At 47.0% G+C, this 25,452-nt stretch overlaps 1 protein-coding gene across 1 annotated transcript in view; it reads right to left on the reverse strand.

The window, feature by feature from the left end:
- Window positions 1-425: 425 nt before the first annotated feature.
- The window catches only part of WNT9A (Wnt family member 9A), a 33,529-nt gene continuing 8,502 nt past the window's right edge, over window positions 426-25,452 (reverse strand). The window contains exons 2-4 of the mRNA XM_087947816.1: window positions 11,234-11,493; window positions 8,341-8,603; window positions 426-3,883 (exon numbers count right to left, since the gene is read on the reverse strand). Of these exons, the coding sequence (XP_087803942.1) occupies window positions 3,410-3,883; window positions 8,341-8,603; window positions 11,234-11,493 (997 nt within the window). The 3' untranslated portion in view covers window positions 426-3,409. The remainder of the gene's footprint in view (window positions 3,884-8,340; window positions 8,604-11,233; window positions 11,494-25,452) is intronic.

Raw genomic sequence — 25,452 nt, forward strand, 5'->3', positions numbered from 1 at the left:
GGCTATAGCCCAAAACGAGGTGTGTCTAACAAAAGGAAAGAATATTTGTTGCTTGGGATTGAACCGAGAGGTCCTGGCTGCTGTCTAAGCTTGATGCTTTTTTTGAAGACCTTTCATGAGCCAACTAGGGAACGTCATTCATGCTAGAAAGGAGAGGTGCTTGTGGGAGGAGAAGAGGAGAAGAGGAGGAGGAGGACGACAACTGTGGAGTCTTTAGTGCTCCCTGAGCTTGGTGGATTTCTTGCAGATGTTTCATGACCCAACTAGGGGCTGTCATCAGTGATAGAAGGAAGTGGTGTTTGTGAAGAGGAGGAGGAAGAAGATTAGGTTGGGAAGGGGAAGGAGGAAGATGCTTGGTGGTTTTCTTGCAGACGTCTCATGGGCCAACTAAGGAACATCATCGGTGTTAAAAGGAGAGGTGTTTGTGGGGGGGGGGAGGAGGACTATGGGGTCCTTGGTGTCTGAGCTTGGTGGTTTTCTTTCAAACATTTCATGATGCCACTAGGCAACATCACCGGTGCTAACATAGTTAGGCAATGAAACGTCTGCGAGAAAACCGCCAAGTTCAGTGATCACCAAGGACTTCACAAGTCCCATTTCTCCAGTTTTCCCCTTCCCCCAAAACCTTCCCCCAAAACCCTCGAGGGGAGCTGTTCCAATGTCAAGCAGGAATGTCAAAAACAGGACCCACCGCTGGGCTTAGAGCTAAATGAAAACCAGACTTCCAGACGGAGCCTTCCAAGTCGCTCCGAAACCCTCTCTTTCCAAATAACATTGATCAAAAAGGGAAAAAAAGAAAAGGAAGAAAAATGAGGCTGCAGCTTGCTCAAAGGTCAGGCCTTACAGTGTTGGGGAAAAAAAATTAAAGAGTCCCTTCGGGAATCCGGGTTCAAAATACCAGCGTGCAAAAAAAACTCCCCAAAATAAAAACCCGGAGTACTCACATGTTCATACGAGAGGCCCCCGTTTCATAATACCACATGGAAACCATACAAACTTCTGCAAAGCTTAATAAATAAACGTTCAATATTTAGATCTAGGCATCGGGAACGTATCTAGATAGACTCATATTCCACCCTTGAAATAATAAAAAAGAGTCTTTTTCAGTCTTCGTTTGGTTTTCAATCCGTTGCACGGAGCTAGAGGGGGTCCTTTGGGCGAAGAGATTCCTGGGCGCACAGCTTCGGGAATGGTCTATATCAGGCCACGATCAAGACCTGAGACCAGTTCATGGATGTATTTCATACCTGTTACAAGCAACGTCCCAAAGCTAGGAGCTATCTTCCATTTTTCGGTCACTCCTCTAATCCATCTTGGGCCCATCCCACCAATGTTGAAACCAAGCCACTCTCTCGTTCTTCATCTCCCCAGGTCATCATCTCCTCCAAATTCATCCATTCCCAAGAAGGACAGCTTTGACAGAAGCTGCTACTGTTTATTATTATTATTATTATTTTGTTCAAAAAACACCCCTAAAATTGGGCCTGAGAGCAGGGATGATTTCCCAGACGAGAATGTGCAAGAAACGTTGGAGGGAATTGGAGTAGAATAGATGACCTCCAAGGGTCCCTTCCAACTATGTTATTCTAAGATTTCTGCTCTGCTCCTCCAACGGGTCAAATTGCAATTCCCCAGGACAAAAATAAAATAAAATGCAACACTTGGACCGGTTTTAAAATCAACTGCCCATCACGCGTGGACAATTCACCCAGGAATTTATCAGCTGTTCATCCAAGTCCCATCTTGAAGCAAAAATAAAAAGTTGAATATTTGTAATATTCCCCAGTTCACATGACAGAAGAATGCTCTGTTGACCATCACACCTGTACAGATAGTCCTCAAGTTATGACTTCAACCGAGCCCAAAATTCATGTGGTTAAGGGAGTTTTGCCCCGTTTTAAGGACCTTTCTTGCGACCGCTGTTAAGTGAACCACTGCAGTTGTTAAAATTGATAACATGGTCATTAAGTGAATCTCATTAACTTTGCTTGTTAGAAGGTCGTAAAAGGGGATCACATGATCCTGGGACATTGCAACTGTCATAAATACGAGTCAGTTGCCAAGCGTCTTAATTTTGATTACGTGACCATGGGGGATACTGCAACGGTCGCAAGTGTGAAAAATGGTCGTAGGCCACTTTTTTCAGTGCCTTTTTTGTTAACTTGGGCACTAAACAGTTGTAAGTCAAGAACTACCTGTACAAGTGATCCAGCCTGCCATTTTGATATTTCTCCATATATATATATTATTATTATTTTCCCTTCTGACCTACAGGAACAAGAATTGGCTGCTGGCTGCTTTACATCTAACACGTGCAGCTTTCTAGTGGTTTAAGTCATTTGGGGGCTTTTCTAAAAAAAAGAAAAAAGAAACAGGCTTTTAATCAGCCCCGGAGAATATCATCAGCTACTCAGCTACGGAGAAAGGCGGGTGAAATGTGACCCTCAAGAGACACGCATTCTTGGACGCCCTGATCCAGACGTGTGAAAAACAAAAAACGAAGCCTCATCAGTCGTGTCTCGAAGGCGATGTGTTTTCTCCGTCTTCCGAAGGCCGAGTGCCAAATGGCATTCCCAGCCAGGACGTCACGCTGGTTTTGAAGCAGCCCCGGGGTGCCAACTGAAGTCATAAGAAGAGAGAAATTGGGGCAAAAAGAAGAAGAAGAAGGTCCTAATGAAATCACCGAAGGAATCAAAACACCAGTTGAGAAGATCTCAGGCTCTTTTTGTTGCTAGTGGTTTCCCAAATTCACCAAGTGGATTGCAACGGAGAGCAAAGAAAGAGAGGCCGAGGGCACATAAGAATAAAATTTTAAAACAAAAACCCACATCTTCACCATCTGCTACAACAAGCTGTTAGGAGGAACGTTTTGAGGAACCGTCCTTATGTAAGTGACCTCTGCGACTGACTAATGGGACGTAGGCTTCTGATTTGGGCCTTCTGGAGGCCAGAAACTCCATAAATTACTTTCTTTCTTTTTTTTAAAAGAAAAATTCCTTCCAAGGCCCTCTTCTCCCTAGAACATCTTCTGCCGTTGAGGGCCTTCAGGAAATGGGGGTTCTCCCAAAACGGAGTGGAACCATCCAGGTCCAAGAGAATTCTCGGGAGGGCGACACGGAAGGTGGACAATTCAGCCTCCGCGTCGTCGTCAAGAAGAGAAAAAAATCCTTCCCGGTCTCCAAGCCGCCATCTTGGACATCGCAAGGGGTCTTCCATTGGTGCTGCCGTCCGAAATCTCTTCGCTGAGGAAGAGACTGGGTCAGCAAGGCATGGAACCCCTTCAAAGTGCTTCCATCACGTCAGGGTAGCGCTCGGCCATCGCACCGGGCGTCCCCGTTTTTGTCTTGTCTCGAGGAAAGGGGCCAGGAGGATCCGTCCCCGAAGTTGGGGCTCGTCGGACACAACTCCTTCAGTCCTTGCATGTGTAAACCTCCTCTCTCTGCGTACACTGCTTGCACTCCACGTAACAGCACCAGCGGACCTGACACTGGCACGGACGAGTGACCACGCGGCTTTGGATGTTGTGTCCCCGCCCACAGCAGATGCTGTCGCAGTTCTTGTCTTTGTAACATTTCCGGCCGGACGTCCCGGAGGAGAACCGGCTAGACAAGCAAAAGCTCGGAGAATCGTCGAGATAAACCAGATCTGTAGTCCTGGGGATCTGGTCGCCGTGGCCCAGGATGGACTTCTTGGCTGGGGAGATGTCCCCTTCCCCCGTGGCCTCGTTGGTTGTGCTGACCACTTTGAGGGCCATCTCGTATTTCTGCTTGAGCTGCTTGCCGATCTCGTGGAAGGGAGAGAGCTGGCGCCAACATGTCCGGACAGTGCAGGAGCCGGACACTCCGTGGCATTTACAAGTGGTCTCCACTCCAGCTTTGATGACCTGCGGAGGGGGGAAAAAAAACCGAAAGAATTTCTGAAACAAGAAAAAATGTTACGGCATCAAATGTTCATGACTGCAGATACTCCCAGCCCTGTGGCTGTAATGGGGCCCCAAAATTACAGTCCTAAGTCCTGCCTCTCGTTAAGCAGGCCAACCTGATTTTGTGAAACTTTTTTTGCAGTGGTCATAAAGCAAATCGATAGGGTTGTTAAGCAAATCCATGGTTGTTAAGCGGACCCAGTGGCCTCTCTGATTCTTGTGGTTAAACGTCATCAAAAAGCGCATTGTATATCAGGGTCACGTGATGGCCGCAGGATGCCGCAAACAGTTGTAAAGCCACCCAGTGTTGTTTTGTTTCAAGATGGATGGCAAGAGAAAGAAAGAAAGAAAGAAAGAGAGAGAGAGAGAGAGAGAGAGAAGAGAGAGAGACAGAAAGAGGAAGAGAAAGAACAAGATGGAGAGAATGAGGGAGAGAGGGAGAGAAAGAGAGGGAGGGAGGGAGGGAGAGAGAGTTTGAGAGAGAGAGGAAAAGAAAGAAAGAGAGAGACAAGACAGAAAGGGAGACAGAAAGAAAGAGACAAAAAGAGGGAGAGAAAGAAGAAAATGGAGAGAATGAGGGAGAGAGAGACGGAGAAAGAAAGAGAGAGAGAGGAAGGAAGGAAGGAAGGAAGGAAGGAAGGAAGGAAGGAAGAAAGGAAGGAAGGAAGAAAGAAAGAAAGAAAGAAAGAAAGAAAGAAAGAAAGAAAGAAAGAAAGAAAGAAAGAAAGAAAGAAAGAAAGAAAGAAAAAATGTGTAATAAACAACCATTTTTAATAACCAAAAAGGAAGGAAGGAAGGAAGGAAGGAAGGAAGGAAGGAAGGAAGGAAGGAAGGAAGGAAGGAAAACTGGTTGCCAATCTGTCCCAAATGCGATCACGTAACCGGGAAGGGCCCACAGCATAACTTCAAATCTGGGTATCCTTTTGGGGGGAAGGGGGATGTCTATTATATCTTTGAAAAAAATCACTAGTAAAAATCCAGTCATAACATGAGGACTACCTGCCGTGTTCCAGGTTATCAGCCAACCAATCCCTTCTCCTCAGAGGTGGATATTCAGCAGGTTCTGACCAGTTCTGGAGAACCGGTAGCGGAAATTTTGAGTAGTTCGGAGAACCAGCAGATCCCACCTCTGATTGGAGATTTGACAGTATCCTTCCCCTGCCACGCCCACCAAGCCACGCCCACAGAACCGGTAGTAAAAAAAAATTTGCATCCCACCACTGCTTCTGTTGGTAATTTCTATTATCTACTCTCTCCAAAAATTGGAAGTCCATGCTCAATTCCCTGGCTTTCCTTTTCCAAACTTCCTTTTAATTCATTTATTAAACACTTGTATATAGCTACCCCATTTACACATTGGTGACTCCAGGAGGCTTAGATGCGTGTGTGGATTTTGACCCTGAGTTGGCATTGGACTGGATCAGGGGTGAGCAAATTTGGCACTTTTATCAGTTGAGGTGCCCAAAATTCCTGTGGCTAAGAGTGACAGTTGTTAAGTGAACTTTCCCCCCTGTTTTATGACCTTTCTTGCCACGGTTACTAAGTGAATCATTGCAGTTGTTAATTTACTCACATGGTTGTTAAGCGAATCTGGACTCCCCATTGACTTTGCTTGGTTGCAAAAGGGGATCGTGTGACATCACACACACCCCGGATACCGTGACTGTCGTAAATACGAGTCAGTTGTCCCAAACGTCCAAATTTTGATCACGTGACCACGGGGATGGCTGCAACGGTCATAAGTGTGAAACACTGTCCATGAGTCCCCTTTTTTCAAAACCGTTGTAACTTTGGACAAATGGGCGTAATGAGGTTTGCTTCTGAATTTCTGCGGTGTAAAAACCCCCTTTGGATAATACAACGTTTCGCCAAATGCTGCAAGAAACGTCTGGACGGATCCTTCCTGCCTTCTCCATTTTTATTTTATTTTTTTTGCAACATTCTTGGTCTCGGATGGCAAGCTGGCAGCGAGCAGATTAAAATCCCCCCACCCCACATCTCTTTACAGTATGGATTTCAATTCCCAGTGCCAAGACCAGTTTATCTGGCATGCAACGTGAGCTAATTAGTTAGCAGGACTTCTGCAAAACTTTTGCTTGCTTTAAGGGATTTCGCAGTGGGGAAGAAGGGGCTGGCTTTGTTATAAGGATCGGATTTTTAAAAAGCAATTTTGCCTCTACATAGGAGCCATTCAGGGCAGGAGAAGAAGGGATTAAAGAGCAGGAAGAATGAGACACGAGTGATATAAAACCCAGTGGTTGTTTTCTATTTTATTCAGAATAATAGAATAACAGCGTTGGAAGGGACCTTCAAGGTCTTCTAGTCCAGTGCCCTGTCAAGCAGGAAACCCCATAATATTTCAAACAAATGATTGTTTGATCTTGTTCTTGAAAATCTTCCAGTGATGGAGCATCCACAACTTCTGGAGGCAAGTTGTTCCACTGATTAATTGTTCACATTTAGGAAGCTTCTCCTTAGTTCTAGCTTGCTTCTCTCCTTGGTTAGTTGCCATCCGTTGCTTCTTGTTCTCCTTCAGATACTTTGGAAAATAAGTTGACCCCTTTCTTCTTCGGGGCAGCCCCTCAGATATTGGAAGACTGCCATCATGCCACCCCCTAGTTTTTCTTTTCATTAAACTAGACATTAAATTAGAATTCCTGCCACTGTTCTTCATTTTTTTAGCCCCCCTTTGTTGCTCTTGTCTGATTGCTTTTAGAAGTCCCTAGAGATTCTCAGGTTATGGTAGCCCCAACAGTGCTTTTTCAAGAGGCGACTAGAGTTTCTAGTTTTTCTTTGAAGACATTCCACCTCTCACTCGAGGAGCTTCTTCAGCTCTGACTGGCCGGTGGGGAATGGAAGGATTTATACTCCTTGTAGACAAAGCTGGTCATTTGCATCCTTTTAGAGGGTCCTTGAGGCCGCTTGGAGGTTTACTCTGTGTCCTCAGGATCACCCGAGTAGTGCAAATGAGCGTGGAGCTATCTTGGAACTGTTGAAAGGATTGTGTTGTAGAGCTGTGCTTTCTGCAGGATGTTTCAGCAGTTCCAAGAAGCATCCCCATTCAATTGCACCACTCAGGTGACCCTGAGGACACAGAGTAAACCTCCAAGCGGCCTCAAGGACCCTCTAAAAGGATGCAAACGACCAGCTTTAGTCTGCAAGGAATATAAATCCCTCCATTCCACACCATCCAGTCAGAGCTGAAAAAAACTTCTTGGATGAGGAGCAAAACGTCTTCAAAGAAGTCCACTTGCCTCTTGAAAAAAAAGGCACTTTTGGGCCTTCTCTGCATTCTTCCTTTCTTCCTTTTCTTGCTGTAATTCCTCTGTTTTCCTCCGTTCCCCCTTCTCGGTCACATTCTCTTTTGGTACCCTCCTTAATGAAAAGTCGAGTGCATTAAAATCTTCTGGTAGACTTGAAGTTCAGAAAAAAAACTTTAATTAAAAAGAAGAAAAGGCTTTCTTGGGGCTCCGCTGAGCTTCATTAAAATTGACATTTTTAACTCCATCTCTCTGGAGCGTTACTAAATTCCTTAATCCCGAGAAGAGCTGAGCTTTCAGGGAAGGAAATTGCAAATTGGGTGCGCTTCAACTCATCCACCGAGTTGAATGAAGGACCCCCAAGCAAAAAAACAGGTCATTTTTGACTTACCATCATTCATTTAGTGACCGTCTGAAGTTATAATGGCACTTTTTTTTTAACAAAGGGACTTAGGGCCATTTTTTCCCCCACACAATTCATTTAGATCCATCTGATTTTATGACCTTTTTTTGGCCACTGGCATTAAATAAATCACTGCAATTGTTAAGGGAGTCACACGGTCTTTAAGTGAGTTGGACTTCCCCAATAAATTGGCTTGATGGAGGCATGCTGGGGAGGGGGAAGAGAGGAGGAGGGAGAGGAGAAGGGGGGGGGAAAAGGAGGAGGAGGAAGGAGAGGGAGAAGAGGAAGAGGAAGAAGGAAAGGAGAGGAGGAGGAGGAAGACTCAATGACAGTAGTCATGGGTGTACCTGAAGAACATCTGGCTAGGTACTTCCCAAGAGTCAACCCAAAAGCACATCATTGATCAACCCGTGATCAAGATTAGCTGTAGAAGCCAAACATGTCCATGTCTTCCAATATTTCTTTCTCCTGCTTTTTCATGAAAGCAAGGTGCTCAGCCAACCTTGCCTCCATCTAGATCAGAGGTCTCCAAACTTGGCAACTTCAAGTCTTGTGGACTTCAACTCCCAGAATTCTCCAGCCAGCTATGAATTCTGGGAGTTGAAGCCCACAAGTCTTAAAGTGCCCAAGTGTGGGGACCTCTGATCTAGATTTTTGGGTGGGCCTCAACAATCTTTTCCTAGCAGCCTTCTCCAGTCCCTCACAGGGTCTCTGCTTCTCCCCAGCTACAGCCTACAACCATCGTGAGCACTTACCTTCATTCCCACCAAATTGTTGTGGAAATCCACCCGAGCGCGCAGGTCCTTGTTGGACTTCTTCCCAAGGAACTCTTTAACAAACTTGTTGCTGTATTTGAGATTGTCTCCACATCCACCCCACTGCCACGCCTCGCGGTTCTCCAGGTCGGGGGCCTCATCGCAAGTACAGCGCTCCATACGTCCGGCGCTGCAAGCTTTGGCCATGGCGTGGGTCAGCCCCGCCGAAGAGATGGCATAAAGGAAGGCAGTTTCTTTAAACCCTGCGGAGGAAGATGACAATGCTGTTAGCACACTGAACTTCTCTCTTAGAGTGGTATCGCCCAGCCCTGATAATTTTGAGATGGATGGACTCCAGCTCCCAGAATTCCTCAGCCAGCATGCTTGGAGATGGATGGGTTCCAACTTCCAGAATTCATTGGCAAACTTGCTTTAAGATGGGTGGACTTCAACTCCCAGAATTCCCCAGCCACCGTGCTTGGAAACGGGTGGATTTCAATTCCCAGAATGCCTCAGCAAGCATGCTTGTAGATGGGTGGACTTTGGCTCCCAGAATTCCCCAGCCAGCAAGTTTGAAGATGGGTGGATTTCAATTCCCAGAATGCCTCAGCAAGCATGCTTGTAGATGGGTGGACTTCAACTCCCAGAATTCATTGGCAAGCTTGCTTTAAGGTGGGTGGACTTCAACTCCCAGAATGCCTCAGAAAGCATGCTTGTAGATGGGTGGACTTCAACTCCCAGAATTCATTGGCAAGCTTGCTTTAAGGTGGGTGGACTTCAACTCCCAGAATGCCTCAGAAAGCATACTTGTAGATGGGTGGACTTCAACTCCCAGAATTCATTGGCAAGCTTGCTTCAAGATGGGTGGACTTCAACTCCCAGAATTCCCCAGGCAGAATGCTTTAAGACAGGTAGGTTTCAGCTCCCAGAATTCCCCAGCCACCATGTTTGTAGGTGAGTAGACTTTGGCTCGTAAAATTCCCCAGCCAGCATGCTTGGAGACGGATGGATTTCAACTCCCAGAATTCCCTGGCTATCGGTAGCCAAAGTCAAGAAAGTCTTGGTTTTGATTATCATCAAACAACTGTAACCAAGTCTTCCCATTGCAGTCATTTGTTGTAGCAGTCTTAAAACAGGTTAAAACATTTTGCAGTTTTTGTGTAGCAGACTGATGAATGCAGTGAAGGGTGCAAATTTGCGGAAAACTAGACGTAAGTACCAATTTTTGGCAAGCAAGACCACAGGATGTTAAAAATGGCTGTGGATACAGCTGTGTTGCCAGGTGCACAAGTTCAGTCACAGGACTGCAGAGGGTTGGAATCAATGTCATAAATCCCCTTTTTGGGTCGGTTGTAACTTCAGATGGTCATTAAATGAATAGTTGTAAATCAAGGACTACCTATATAAACAGAAAGAAACCCTTCGCCTCCCTTCTTAGCACTGATGAGGTTACCTAGTTGGGCACTGAAACGTCTGCAAGGAAACAGCCATGTTCAACGAGCGCCAAGGACCCCCACAGTCCTTTTCCTCTTCCTCCTCCCTCGTCTCCACACACCCCTCCCTCCTGGAACTGATGACGTTACCTAGTTGGGTCATGAAACATCCAGAAGAGAAGCACCAAGTTCAGAGACCACCAAGAACTCCACAGAAAGAGAAACCCAGATAAGCAGGGATTAACACCAGAGAAACTAACAAGCAGAAAATAATATCCTAATCAGGGAAGTACCAAGGAGATAACCACACCTCCGCCAACATTGGCAGGGCAATCTCCTGTAGGTAAATAGGAATAAACAACGCACTCATCAGCACTGATGTTGTTATGGGACTGGATCATGAAATGTCTGTAAAAAAATAAGCAAGTTCAGAGACCACCAAGGACCACACAGTCCTCCACTTTCTCCTCCTCCTCCTCTTTCCCCTCCTCACTTATAGCACTGCTAATATTACCTAGTTGGTTCATGAAACGTCTGCAAGAAAACCACCAACCTCAGAGAGCACCAAGGACCCCACAATCCTCCTCCTCCTCCTCTTCTTCCTCCTCTTGCTCTCTCTCTTCTTCCTCTTCCCTCCTTCTTCCTTCTCTTCCTCTTCCTCCTCCTCCATCCTGTAAACCACACCCTGATAATATTAGCTAGTTGGATCATGAAACGTCTGCAAGAAAACGACCCTACAGTAGTAATATTCTTCCTCCTCTTCCTCCTCCTCCTCCTCTTCCTCCTCCTCTTCCTCTTCCTCTTCTTCTTCTTCCTCTTCATCTTCTTCTTCTTCTTCCTCCTCCTCTTCCTCTTCTTCTTCTTCTTCTTCTTCTTCTTCTTCTTCTTCTTCTTCTTCTTCTTCTTCTTCGTCTTCGTCTTCTTCTTCCTCCTCCTCCTCCTCTTCCTCCTCCTCCTCCTCCTCTTCTTCTTCTTCTTCTTCTTCTTCTTCTTCTTCTTCTTCTTCTTCCTCTTCCTCTTCCTCTTCCTCTTCCTCTGCTTCTGCTGCTTCTCCTCCTCCTCCTCCTCCTCCTCCTCCTTCCTCCTATTCTTGCTCTTCCTTTTCTTCCTTCTTCCTCTTCCTTTATTCTTTTTCCTCTTCTTCCTCCTCCTCCCTGCAAACCATACTCCCTTCCTGCCCTGATGATATTAGCTAGCTGCATCATGTAACGTCCGCAAGAAAACCAAGGACCCTACAGGAGTTGTTTTCTTCTTCTTCTTCTCCTTCCCCTTCTCCTCTTCCTCTCCACACACCCCACTCCCTTCTAGCATGGATGATGTTCCCTAGTCGGGTCCTGAAACATCTGCAAAGAAACCCCGAGCTCGGAGAGCACCAAAGACCCCCGCCAGTCGTCGTCCTCCTCCTGTCGTAAGTCGAGGACTACCTGCCGCCCTCCTCCTCCTTCTCCTCCTCCACTAACCTCTCTTTAGCAGGCTGGCCCTGTAGCGCCCTTCCAGGCTGCAATTCCACCTCTCGAAGCGGAACTGGTATTGGCATTCTAGCGCACTCATGCTGATGGCTTCCATGAGGGTCTCGGCCACGCCGGGGTCTCTCCGGCACATCCGGCGCTGTTTCTTTTCCAGCTTCAGACGGTCGCAGACCTTGTAGTGGGCCTTGATGGCTGCTTCCTCCATTTCCGTGGTGAGGGGGAGGATGGTCAGAGGCTCGTTGCCCGTCAACCTGGGGGAGAGAAAGGAAATGGGGATGAATCGTCCGAACACCGTCCCTAAGTCGGATGGGCCAACCTTGGAAAAGTTTGTTTGTTTGTTTCTAAGGTAAAAAAGGTTCCCCTCGCACATCCGTGCTAGTCGTTTCTGGCTCTAAGGGGGCGGTGCTCATCTCCGTTACAAAGCCGAAGAGCCGGCGCTGTCCGAAGACGTCTCCGTGGTCATGTGGCCGGCAGGACTAAACGCCTTCGAAGGCGCACAGAATGCTGTTCCCTTCCCACCAAAGGTGTTAAGTTCGGAGGTCGGACTTCAGAGACGAGAGACTCAGGTTCAGTAAACAACAGCTCTTTATTTATAGGCTAGATCAGATTCAAAGAGTAGCAGCCGCGGCGGCTCTTTTATAGAGCTCGCTGTGGCTTGGCGGCCAATGACATCGCTTTAAGTCTCCCACGCTTGGTTTTAACCAATCGCGGTAGACTCTTAGCGAGCCAATCGTAGCCGCCCAGGCTGACCAATCAAGTAGCGGTTAAAACGGACCAATGGGAATGCAGGGTTTCAAGCCTGCTAATATGGAACAGAAGGGGTCCCTATTTTCCTACTTGCATTTTTTTTTTACGGGCTTTCGAACTGCTAGGTTGGGAGAAGCTGGGACAAGAAACGGGAGTTCACTCCATTACGCAGCGCTGGGGATTCGAACCGCCGAACTGCCAACCTTTCTGATCGACAAGCACAGCGTTGTTAGCCACCGAGCCACCGTATCCCTCCCTTTGTTTCTATCGCACCTTTATTATTTTGATCAATAACTCAAGGCAACGAATGTATCTAATTCTCCTCCAATTTACCTCAAATCACCCAGCCGGTTCTCACGCCTAAGGTGGGACTAGAACTCCCAGTCTCCTGGTGATTGGCCCAAAGTCACCCTGTTGGCTTTCATGGCTAAAAGCGGTACTAGAACTCACTGTCTCCTGGCAACTGACCCAAAGTCCCCCATCCAATTTTCATGCCTAAGGCAGAACTAGAACTCACCATCTCCTGGTGATTGGCCCAAAGCCACCCAGCTTTCATGCCTTTTCATGCTTTCGCTGATGTTGTTAAGTTAATCACACGGTTGTTAAGTGAATTCCCCGCTGACTTTGATTGCCACATGGGGACCACATGACCTCAGGACATTGCAACCGTCATAAATATGCGTCAGTTGCCAAGCACCCAAATTTTGATCACGTGATCTTGGGGACGCTGCGGCAGTCATAAGTGTGAAAACTGGTCACGTGGCATGTTTTTTTCAGTGCCGTGGCAACTTTGAGCGGTCACTAAATAAACGGTTGTAAGTCGAGGAATGCAAGTTCTGTTTTCCAGTCTCCAGACCTCCAAGAAAAAGAGTTGTGTGGCCAGAGAGGCAGGGGCGGGATTAAAAAACTGTACTAGTTTGTCCATTACAGAACTCCAGTAGGGTAGAAAACCATTCCTCGATACTGATTGGCTGCTGTGTCCAAGCCACATCCACTCCTCTCTTCTTAGCCAATAGGGAAGGCAAATAGAGTGCTTCTTGGGGATGAGTGGGCGGAGCTTCTGCACTTCCAAAACCGAGAAGCGATGACCCAGCGAGCGCTAAGCATGTGCACTGCTGGCAGCATTTGAACTCAGCCCCGGGTTCCAACAGGTTGGGCAGAGGTTCCCAATTTCCAGCAAATGATGCTATGAAAATAAATATTCATATTCGGCCGTTACGGGTCAGGGGCTTTCTTGGCAAGCTGGCGTTCCAGGAAAATAAAATGAGAACTTTCGCTCACCCTTCCCGGTGTTCCTCCATGCACAAGCATGGAAGGAAACCGGCCTCTGCTAGGGCTACAGGGAGCTGGAGTGGTTAACACTGGAAGGCTTCCCACTAACCAAGATTCCTGGCTTGGTTGCCGGCAGCTTCCAGGCTGGTGTCCAGGCAGGGGCCGGGCGGGCAGAGAATCAGTAAAAATATATCAAAACTCGGGGACGTTCCTTCGAGGGGGAAAACCCAGAAACGGGTTTCTTTTGTGTGCCAAAACAAGAAAAATAGAAGCCAAAAAATTGGGATGGAAAAAAGACACGTCATTTGGAAGCCTACTCCCCAGCCCTCCTTCCTTAGGGGTGGGTTGTCCTCGACTTACGACGGCAATTTAGCCCAAAATTTCCACTGATAAGTAAAACAGTGAGTTTTGCCTCCTTACGTGGCCTTTCTTGCAACCGTTGTTAAGTGAACCCCCCGGCGGTTAAATAAATTGCATGGTTATTAAATGAAGCTGGCTTCCCCATTGACTTTGCTCTTCAGAAGGTCGCCAAAGGGGGTCATGTGACTCCAGGATACAGCAGCCGTCATAAATGTGAGTCAACGGCTAAGTGTCTGAATTTTGATCACGTGGCCATGGGGATGTTGCAATGGTTGTAAGTTAAAGTTACGCCTTTAGGCATAAAAACCAGCTCAGTGACTGTAGACTAATCACCAGGAGACGGGGAGTTCTAGTCCAACCTTAAGCATGAAAGCAAGCTGGGTGACTTTGGGCCAATCACCAGGAGACGGTGAGTTCTAGTCCCACCTTAGGTAGGAACAATGGATAGAAACTGAACAAAGAGAGATTCAACCTGGAAATAAGGAGAAACTTTCTGACAGGGAGAACAATCAATCCATGGAACAGAAGTTGCCTTCAGAAGTCGTGGGAGCGCCATCATTGGAGGCTTTCAAGAAGAGATTGGACTGCCATCTGTCAGAAATGGTGTATGGTCTCCCGCTTGGGCGGGGGGTTGGACTAGATGACCTACAAGGTCCCTTCCACCTCTGATTATCTGTATCTGTAAGATGAAAGCCGGCTGGGTGACTTTTGACCAGTCATTCTCCCTCAGCCCAATCTACCTCACAGGGTTGTCGTTATGGGTGGGGGGAGTTAAAAGAGGAGGAGGAATGTGTGTTGGATATATAAATAAACATAATAATGCTAGATGTTGGCAAAAAACATCACTGATCAGGGTCAGGTGATTTACAGGTGCAAACAGCCGTCATCACGGGCCAATTGCCAAGTGCCTGAAATGTGGTCAGGTGACCACAGGGGGTGGAGAGAGGCGGTCATGACTGTCGTAAGTGGAGGACTACCAGTCATAATTTCATGCAGCAAGGAAGCGTCAAAGCCAATGGATCAGATGTCCCCCTGCAGATGCACTGTGCCTGTCAGTTGCCAAAACCTGCCATTCAATTTCATAGAATGTGAAGGATGGATGTTTGTGTTTATTTTCATAGTCATCTGAAAATGGTATTTAATTTCATTGTACGAGGTGCAATGACAATAAAACTGAACTAAACTTTGTGGGCCCCGTAAACAGCATTTATAGGAGGGGGGACCAGCAATGAACCCCGTTCTTTGCGATGGGCAAATAACCGAGATACCTGGAAGACACGGAGGTCCCAAGGTACATGTCGTAGTCAGGGGTGGGATTCAAATTTTTTAACAACCGGTTCTGTGGGGGTGACTTAGTTGGTGGACGTGGCTTGGTGGTCATGTGATTGTCTGGGTGTGGCCAACTCCACATCACTCACATCGAGGCATGCATCTCCTCGCCTGGCCTCTCGTGACTGTGGGGATGCTGCAACAGTCGTAAGTCTGAAAAATGGCCATGTCACTTTTTTCAGTGCCACTGTAACTTTGAATGGTCACTCCACACAAGCAAAGTACCAGCAAAGGAGGGGGAAAAAACTCCAGAGAAGTTCCTGAGACAGGAAGTCTAGTCCTGCCAAGAATGTAATAAGGGTTAATGGAGAGGCAGTTTCTGTAAGCAACACCAGAATGTTTCCTTCCTGCCTTCCTTACAGGATTAGGCCAGTAATTTCTTCTAACAACCGGTTCTCCGAACTGCTTAGAATGTTAACAACTGGTTCTAGCGAATAGGTGCAAACTGGTAGAATCCCACCCCTGGTTGTAGTGATGACAACCAAGTTGGATGGTTTTAAGAAGTAGGGAGGAGCGGTTCTCTGAGGAGTAAGCTACTCCTGATAGTTAGTTGGACCTCCTGAATTCTCCAGCTAAAACATGGTTTGCTCCAGAAAGATGATAAAAAGAGTTTTATCCACTGGGCCAATTTTACAGACTATCATTGGCCACTGGAGAAACCAGGATGCTGCATTCGTGGAGCAGGTGACCTGATCCTTCAGGACAGAATAGCACAGTTGGAAGGGAGCTTGGAGGTCATCTAATCCAACCCTCTGCTCAAGCAGGAGATCCTATATACCATTCCAGACAAATGGCTACCCAATCTCTCTCTCTCTCTCTCTCTCTCTCTCTCTCTCTCTCTCTCTCTCTCTCTCTCTTTTATTTTTTTTTTAAAGTTTCCTGTATTGAAGCATCCACAACTTTTGGAGGCAGGTCGTTCCATTGGTTACTTGTTCTCAATGTTAGGAAATTTCTCATTAATTGCTTCTCTCCTTGATTAGTCTCCATCCGTTGCCTCTTGTCCTGCCTTCAAGGGCTTTGAAGAATAGGTTGTAGGAGTCCCTCAAATATTGCAAGATTGCTACCATGACTCCTGTACTCCTTCTTTTCTCTAAACTAGACCTACCCAGTTCCAGCAACCGTTCTTTATATGTTTCAGCCTCCAGGTCCCTAATCATCTTGGTTGCTCTTCTCTGCACTCTTACCAGAGTCTCAACAGCTTTTTTATAATATGTTGACCAGAACTGGATGCATTACTCTAGGTGTGGCCTTACTAAGGCTTTATAAAGTGCTATTAACACTTCACACGATCTTGATTCTATCCAGGGGTGGGATTCTACCAGTTTGCACCTATTCGCTAGAACCGATTAACATTCTAAGCAATTCGGAGAACCGGTTGTTAGAAGAAATTACTGGGCTAATCCTGTAAGGAAGGCAGGAAGGAAACATTCTGGTGTTGCTTACAGAAACTGCCTCTCCGTTAACCCTTATTACATTCTTGGCAGGACTAGACTTCCTGTCTTCAGGAACGTCTCTGGAGTTTTCCCCCCCCCCCTCCTTTGCTGGTACTTTGCTTGTGTGGAGGGACCATTCAAAGTTACAAAGGCACTGAAAAAAGTGACTTATGGCCATTTTTCAGACTTACGACTGTTGCAGCATCCCCACAGTCACGAGAGGCCAGGCGAGGAGATGCGTGACTCGATGTAAGTGATATTGAGTTGGCCACGCCCAGCCAGTCACATGACCACCAAGCCATGTCCACCCAGTCACATGACCACCAAGCCACGCCTACCACCTAAGCCACGCCCACAGAACTGGTTGTTAAAAATTTTGAATCCCACTCCTGATTCTGTCCCTCAGTCAATGGAGCCTAGGATTGCCTTTGGCCGTTTTGGTGGCTGCAACACATGGCTGGCTCCTATTTAAGTGATTGTCCACTAGGACTCCAAGATCTACTGAACCAGGTCCCACCTAATCTTGGCTCAACAGCAGTAACTGTGAGAGGGATCTTGGTGTCCTAGTGCAGGGGTTGCCAACCTTTTGGACCTCAGGGACCACCAAACTCATCATTTTAAATCCCGCAGACCAGAAAAAGAAAGAAAGAAAGAAAGAAAGAAAGAAAGAAAAGAAAGAAAGAAAGAAAGAAAGAAAGAAAGAAAGAAAGAAGAAAAGAAAGAAAAAGAAAGAAAGAAAGAAAGAAAGAAAGAAAGAAAGAAAGAAAGAAAATGAAAGAAAGAAAATGAAAGAAAGAAAGAAAGAAAGAAAGAAAGAAAGAAAGAAAGAAAGAAAGAAAAGAAAGAAAGAAAGAAAGAAAGAAAGAAAGGAGAGAAAGAAAGAAAGAAAAAGAAAGAAGGAAAGAAAGAAAAGAAAGAAAATGAAAGAAAGAAAGAAAGAAAGAAAGAAAGAAAGAAAGAAAGAAAGAAAGAAAGAAAGAAAGAAAGAAAGAAAGAAAGAAAGAAAAAAAGAAAGAAAGAAGACCCTGGGAAAATCCCCCAAAAGTCTGCAGGAAAATCCCCCATCCTGTTTTCCTACTGACCGATTGTTCTTTATTTCGGATCACAGGATACTGTCTCCAGCTTCGTTCTCAGGGCAAGAGAGAGAGACTTTTGGCTTCATGCAAGGAAAGCAGCAGAAGCAGCAAAAGTCTTTCTTTCTCTCCCCCAAACTCCGCCAGAAATGAGTCTTTGCCGGCTCAGCCTCTTGGAGCAGGAGGCCTTGCAGGGTCCCAAAGACTCATTTCTGGCGAAGTTTGGGGGAGAGAAAGAAAGACTTTTGCTGCTTTCCTTGCGTGCAGCCAAAAGCAGAAGAAAGAAGCGGAAAGAAGCGGAAAGAAGCAGCCCGGTGGCCAGGCCAGGTGCGTGGGGCAAGTGGGGCAAGTTCCCCTCCTCCGCCCTTTCCCCCTCCCCTCACTACCTCGTGTTGTTCGCAATGCAAGCGACGCAAGCCTTGTGTTCCCACGGGCCATGTGGGCGGCGCAGCCTTGTTATTCCCACGCAGCCTGGATTAATTGCTTTGGGTGGGGATATTTCTTTGCGGACCACCAGTGGTCCTCGGCCCATTGTTTGGCGACCACTGTCCTAGTGGACAATCACTTAAATAGGAGCCAGCCATGTGGTGACCTTCTGAATCTCCTAACCCAAGCTCTTCTCCATGGCTTAAGACTTGAGGGTGGGGTGGGTTGGGCCTCTGGGCTCCTCGTGTTTCATGGAAAGCAGGAATGAGAAAGGAAGGGCAGCTAAGGTCACATGGTGCTGGAGGTCCACCAGGGTTTGCCAGCCGCCAAGTTCTTCTCCTCAATCTTGGCACAAGGGCAGTTAGGAGTCTCCAGCTTGTGATCCAAGCTTCCCACCCAAGGATTCCTTCAGACAACAGCTGTGGGACTCGGGACAAGACCAGCAGCGGCTGGAGGGATGGCAACTGTTTGTTGATTCTTCATCTACCGCCCTGTTTCGAATACGCTCCCTCCCCTTTCAACACCAGCAGGCTGCAACTTTAGGAAAACAAAACAGATCAGCCGGCAGGCAGGCAGGCAAGGAGGTCTGGACAGATTGTTCTCTGAGGCTCATCGGCATGGCTGGCCTTGCAAAGCGATCTTGTGAAAAGGTCCCTGCCAGGGTGGCTCAATTTTCGGGGCAGCTGGAAGATGGGAAGACTTCGACTCCCAGAATCTGCCAGCCAGCTATGCTAGGAAGGATATTCACACCAGTGAGGGACAGAGAGAGGAGGGGAAGAGAGACAGAGAGAGAGAGAGAGAGACAGAGACAGAGACAGAGACAGAGACAGAGAGAGAGAGAGAGAGAGAAGAGAAAATAGATAACAGGTAGATGAGAGAGAGAGAGAGAAATGAAATAATAGAGGAGAGAGATGATAGATAGATAGATAGATAGATAGATAGATAGATAGATAGATAGATAGATAGATAGATAGATAGATAGATAGATAGAGAGACAGACAGACAGACAGATATTGTAGAGAACTAGTAAGACTAGAGGAAAGAGAGAGGGAGAGAGAGACAATGAGAGAGAGAGTGTGATGATAGAGATAGATAGATAGATAGATAGATAGATAGATAGATAGATAGATAGATAGATAGATAGATAGATAGATAGATAGATAGATAGATAGATAGGCAGGCAGGCAGGCAGGCAGGCAGGCGGCAGGCAGGCAGGCAGGCAGGCAGGCAGGCAGGCAGATAGATATTGTAGAGAACTAATAAGAGTAGAGGAGAGATCGAGGGGGAGAGAGATAATGAGAGAGAGTGTTAGATAGATAGATAGATAGATAGATAGATAGATAGATAGATAGATAGATAGATAGATAGATAGATAGATAGATAGATAGATAGACAGACAGACAGACAGACAGACAGACAGACAGACAAATAGACAGGCAGGCAGGCAGGCAGATAGATATTGTAGAGAACTAATAAGAGTAGAGGAGAGATCGAGGGAGAGAGAGATAATGAGATGATACCTGATGATTCTTGATTCTTAACGAATGTATCTTTTCTTTATGTATACTGAGAGTATTTACACCAAGGCAAATTCCTTGTGTGTCCAATCACACTTGGCCAATATTCTATTCTATTCTATTCAGTGTAACAGGGAGGGATCAAGTTACCAACCTATCCGTTTCCGTTAGCTCCCACCAAGCTCACAAAAGACACACACACACACACACACACACACACACACACACACAGAGAGAGAGAGAGAGAGAGAGAGAGAAACAACTGACTGTTGTAATCCGTCACCCATTTGTCTCCCTAACACCACAGACAACCTTATAAGTCTCACCTTCTCATTTTCAACAGCTCGGTGATGGATGGGACACCTGGCCCCTGGCTTGGCTTCCACTCTGAAGCCAATCATGTCCCAAAGAGGAAAGGGTCCTCTGGAGGACAATTTTTGGGGATGGGGGTTTAAAGAGAGCTAGTTTGGTCTAGTGGTGAAGGTGCCAGGCTAGAAACTAGGAGAGAATGAGTTCTAGTCCTGCCTTAGCATGAAAGCCAACTGGGTGGCTTTGGGCCAATCACTTCCTCTCGGCCCTAGGAGAGGAGACAATGGAAAGCCACCTCTGAAAAAGCATGCCAGGAGAACTGCAGTCAGGAGTGAGAAGGAAGGAAGAGGAAGGGAAGGAAAGGAAAGGAAAGGAAAGGAAAGGAAAGGAAAGGAAAGGAAAGGAAGGAAAAGGAAGGAAAGGAAGGGAAGGAAGGAAGGAAAGGAAGGAAAGGAAAGGAAGGAAAAAGGAAAGGAAAGGAAGGAAAGGAAGGAGAAGGGGAAGGAAAGGAAGGAAGGAAAGGAAAGGAAAGGAAAGGAAAGGAAGGAAAGGGAAGGAAGGGAAGGAAGGAAGGAAGGAAAGGAAGGAAGGAAAGGAAAGGAAAGGAAGGAAAGGAAGAAAGGAAGGAAAGGAAAGGAAGGAAGGAAGGGAAGGGAAGGAAGGAAGGAAAGGAAGGAAGGAAAGGAAGGAAGGGAAAGGAAGGGAAGGAGAAGGGAAAGGAAAGGAAAGGAAAGGAAGGGAAAGGAAAGGAAGGGAAGGAAAGGAAAGGAAGGAAAGGAAAGGAAGAAAGGGGAAGGAAGGAAGGGGAAAGGAAAGGAAGGAAGGAAGGAAGGAAAGGAAAGGAAAGGAAGGGAAGGGAAGGGAAGGAAAGGAAAGGAAGGAATGGGAAAGGAAAGGAAAGGAAAGGAAAGGGAAGGGAAGGAAAGGAAGGGAAGGGGAAAGGAAAGGAAGGGAAGGAAGGAAAGGAAAGGAAGAAAGGAAGGGAAAGGAAAGGAAGGAAGGGAAAGGAAAGGAAAGGAAGGAAAGGAAAGGAGAAGGGAAGGAAAAAGGGAAGGGAAGGAAAGGAAAGGAAGGAAGGGAAGGGAAGGAAAGGAAAGGAAAGGAAGGGAAGGGAAGGAAGGAAGGGAAGGAAGGAAGGAAGGAAAGGAAAGGAAAGAAGGGAAGGAAGGAAGGGAAGGAAAGGAAGGGAAGGGAAAGGAAAGGGAAGGAAAGGAAGGAAAGGAAAGGAAGGAAGGAAGGAAGGGAAGGAAGGAAGGGAAAGGAAAGGAAGGGGATAGGAAGGAAGGAAAGGAAGGGAAGGAAGGAAGGAAGGAAAGGAAAGGAAAGGAAGGAAAGGAAGGAAGGGAAGGAAAGGAAAGAAGGAAGGAAGGGAAGGGAAAGGAAAGGAAAGGAAGGAAGGGAAGGGAAGGAAGGAAGGGAAAGGAAAGGAAGGAAAGGAAAGGAAAGGAAAGGAAAGGAAAGGGAAGGAAAGGAAAAGGAAGGGGAAAGGAAAGGAAGGGAAGGAAAGGAAAGGAAAGGAAAGGAAAGGAAAGGAGAAGGAAAGGAAAGGAAAGGAGACGAGAGGAATGGAATGGAATTAGGGTTAGTTTAGCAAGCTGTTCCAACCTAGTTATTATGTCACAGGGTGATTTCTTTTCAAATTGTGATCCTCAGTTGGAATCCAACTTTATTTTTATTTTAAAATTAAGGCTCATCCAGGCACCCGTTTGCCAGTTGTCCTCTGCTGTGATCGCCCACCCAGCCTCGACATCGAAAAGGAACGATTTGAAAGGCAGCAAGGAAACCTCCGTCGGCCAATCTGACTTGAAATGTCCTGGGCGGTTGACTCAACAGAGATGGAAAGTCAAGTCGGAAAGTTAATTGTTCGCTTCAACTCTTTAACAGGCCAGAAAACAATCATTGGTTATGAGTTCACCACCCTGTCAGGTTTCCTGTCCAAATAAATCAAACTCTTCTTTGCATGCCAGGTGACATCAGCACGCTGGGGTCCTTGGTGGTCTCTGAGCTGGTGGTTTTCTTGGAGACGTTTCACCACCCAACTTGGTTTCATCATCAATGTTACTGAGTGTGGGGTTTGCTCCTATTTACATACAAGAGGTTGCCCTTCCAGTGCTGATGAAGGTGTGATTTTCTCCTTTCTCAATTGGGATATTCTTTTCTGCTTGATAGTTTGTATGGTGTTAATCCCTGCTTATCTGGGTTTCTCTTTCTGTGGGATCCTTGGTATTCTCTGAACTTGATTGTTTTCTTGCAGATGTTTCAAGACCCACCTAGGGAACATCACCAGTGGTATAGGGAGGAGGAGGAGGAGGAGGAGGAGGAGGAGGAGGAGGAGGAGGAGGAGGAGGAGGAGGAGGGAGGAGGAGGAGGAGGAGGAGGAGGAGGAGGATGGTGGGGTCCTTGGTGCTCTCTGAACTTGGTGGCTTTTCTTGCAGACATCTCATGACCCAACTAGGGAACATCATCAGTGCTAGAAGGGAGGGAGAGTTATGGGGAGGAGGGAGGGAGGGAGAAGTAGAAAGAGGAGGAAGAGTAGTGGGGAGAAGAGGGATGCAGGGAGAAGGAGGAAGAGAAAGAGGAGGAGGAGGAGGAGAAGGAGGGAGGGAGGAAGACGAGGAGAAACAGAAGGAGGAGGAGGAGAGAGGGAGGGAGGAAGAAGAAGAAGAAGAGGGAGGGAGGGACAGAGGGAGGGAGAAAAGGAACAGGAGGAGGAGGAGGAGGAGGAGGAGGGTGGGGTCCTTGGTGCTCTCTGAACTTGGTTCTTTCTTGCAGACATCTCATGACCCAACTAGGTAACATCATCAGTGCTGGAAGGGAGGGGAGGTTGCAGAATGGAGGTTCCCACTATGGACTCTGCTTATTAGAAGCCAGCCAAGAAGGTTGCAAATGTTCATATTGTGACACTGGGATGCTGCAACCATCATAAGTATGAAAAAGTCGTCAGTAACTGCGAAAGTTATAAATGCGAGGACACACAACGTAAGTCACCTTTGCTGTGGTAACTTCAAATGGTTGTTAAACAAATGGCTGTAAGTCAAGGATTACCTGTACACTGAATTATCTTGATCCCGATCCAGGTGTCCTCAACTTACAACAGTTCGTTTAGTGACCATTCAAAGTTACAATGGCCCTGAAAAAATGGACTTGTGACTGTTTTTTTCCATTGCAGCATCTGCACGGTCATGTGATCAAAAGTCAGACACTTGGCAACTGGCTCGTATTTATGACGGTTGCTGTGTCTCATGATCCCCTTTGGCCACCTTCTGATGAGCAAAGTCATTGGGGAAGCCAGATTCACTTAACGACTGTGGTGAGAAAGTTTGTAAAATGGGCCAAAACTCACATGTTGGGCTCAGTTGTGGTCATAACTTGAGGACTACCAGTATACATAGTCCCTTCAGACCCCAAGGCACCCTTTTCAGTGCTGTTGTAACATCTGAACAAATGGCTGTAAATCAAGGACTATCTGCATGCTGAATTATCTCGAACCACATTAAGGCAATTAAAAATCAAGGCAGAAGAAATGAAACATAGAAGATGAAAATTGCAAAATCATCATCATGTTTTTTATATTCATTTCTAGGCTCCTAGCCTGGGCCAAATCCTCTTAAATTTAAAAGGTGGTTGTTGGGTATTTTTTGCAAATTCTAGCCAAGTAAAAAATATAGGAAAAAAATCCAGTTTTGGTTTCAGAACCTGAAAGTCTCCAACTTCACTAAACCGCTAATTCCAGAAACGATGAGAAAATCTAGCCAATTCTGGAAATTAGTACTTTTGGAAGAGACCTACCAGTATTGGACAAACACAAAGCTAAATGGGGATTTGAACCCGTGCCTGACCACTCTTCAACCACTACACATTTGGTTCTGGTTTTCGAAACACACGATTGAGTTTGGTGTACAAATTGCAATTATTTAAAAAAAAAACAACTGTAAAAGCTGTGCCGTCATGAATGGTGGTTTAAAGTTTTCGATGGATGCCACTTCAAAGTTTGTGCCTCGACTTATGACCGTCATTGAGCATGCAATTTCTGCTGGAAGTCATGGAGGTTGTGAACCAGGTCACAGCGTGGCCCGATTTCCTGAACTTTATTGCCACAATCGTTAAACGGATCCAGCGGTCAGAAAGTGAACCCAGAAGTCATGAAGCGAACACAAGGGGTTGTTAAGCAAACCCATGCTTTGCTAGGGGGCATTTTTTGCCCAAAATAAGAAATAAATGCCGATTGCCAGCAAAAAATAATCATCATCATAAATTGACATGAGTATAGGACACCTCAAAAGAGTATAAATGCAGACTGTTTGCCAAGTGCCCTATATGTGACCGCATGAGTGCAGAGGGGAGGAAGAGGAGGAGGAGAATACAGTTAATCAGAGTTGGAAGGGACCTTGTAGCTCATCTAGTCCAACCCCTGCCCAAGGACGAGACCCTGTATACCATTTCTGACCGAGGGCAGTCCCGTCTCTTCTTGAAAGCCTCCAGTGATGAAGCTCCCACAACTTCTGAAGGCAACTTCTGTTCCCTGGGTTGATTGTTTTTACTGTCAGAGAGGTTGGAGGAGGAGGAAAAAAAGGAGGAGGAGGAGAGGAAAGGAGGAGGGGGGAGGAGGAAGAGAAGGAGGAGAAGAGGAAGAGGAAGAAAGGAGGAGGGGCGAGAGAAGAACAGTGGGGTTCTTGGAGCTCTGAGCTAGGTGGTTTTCTTGTAGACGTTTCATGACTCAATTCGGGAAGATCCCCATTGCTGGAAGGAAGTGGGGTTTGCACAATGGAGGAGGAGAGGAGCGGGGAGAAACCCCTCCTCCTTCTGCCCAAACTCCTGAGGTCAAGGGTGTCAAACTCAATGTCATTGACAGCCGCATCAGGGTTGTGTTTGACCTTGGGGGGGGAGCCGCGGGTGGCATGGCCAGCGCGACATCACTGGTGTTGGGGATACCTGTGGTGGCCTGGGCAGGTCCTTCGCTATTTCCAGGGCAGTGCCGTGGGCCAGACCGGAGCACCTCGTGGGCCAGATCCACAGGGCTTGAGTTCGACTCTCCTGCCTCAGGGGATCTCCTTAAACTTAAGGAGGTTCTGAAATGCGGGGTGGGGGGTGGTGTTCGCCCACCACAGGGCACCAAAGCCTCCCGCGTGACTTCAATCCGATCACCAGGAAACGTCGCGTCCTGCTCCCATCTCAGGCACCAAAGCCACCTGGCCAATTTTGGGCCCGGTCGCCAGGCGCCTGGGAGTTCCAGCCCCACCCTAGGCACCAAAGCCACCTGGAGTAGGAAACGATCCTTCTGCCTCCTTTCCAAACCCTACACCACTTCTGCAAACCCCACCATTCGAGTTTTGGTATCTCCAGTTCTTGGAGGTTCCTGGATTTCCCCAGACTTTCAGGAGGAGAGACCGGCCGCTGAACCCTAACCCTGCCTGCTTGCAAAGCATGTGTTGGACCGCAACGTTGTCGTCCCACCCCTCCCAAAAGCACAGACCACGTCCAAATTCTTGGCAGGAGTTGGGCTCACCAGCTCCGGTTTCAACCTCCACATCTCCAGTTCTGCGGCACGAGGACCTTTTTGCTGGCTCGCTTTGCAACCTCTGGGTTGCTAGTTTGATTATTTCTCGCCATCTGCATACGCAATACTTTTTATCGGGGGAGGGGAGGCGGAGAAGGGGGTGCAGCGCAGAACCGGCTCTGTGTGTGTTCTCCTGAGTTAATATTTCCTGTGGCGTCCGTACCTCTAAGTCTGTTTATTTCCTTAC

Source organism: Notechis scutatus, chromosome Z (genome assembly GCF_049901735.1).
Source record: "Notechis scutatus isolate UNSWTSFEM ecotype Mainland chromosome Z, rNotScu1.2, whole genome shotgun sequence".
In the NCBI taxonomy this organism is placed as follows: Eukaryota; Metazoa; Chordata; class Lepidosauria; order Squamata; family Elapidae; genus Notechis; species Notechis scutatus.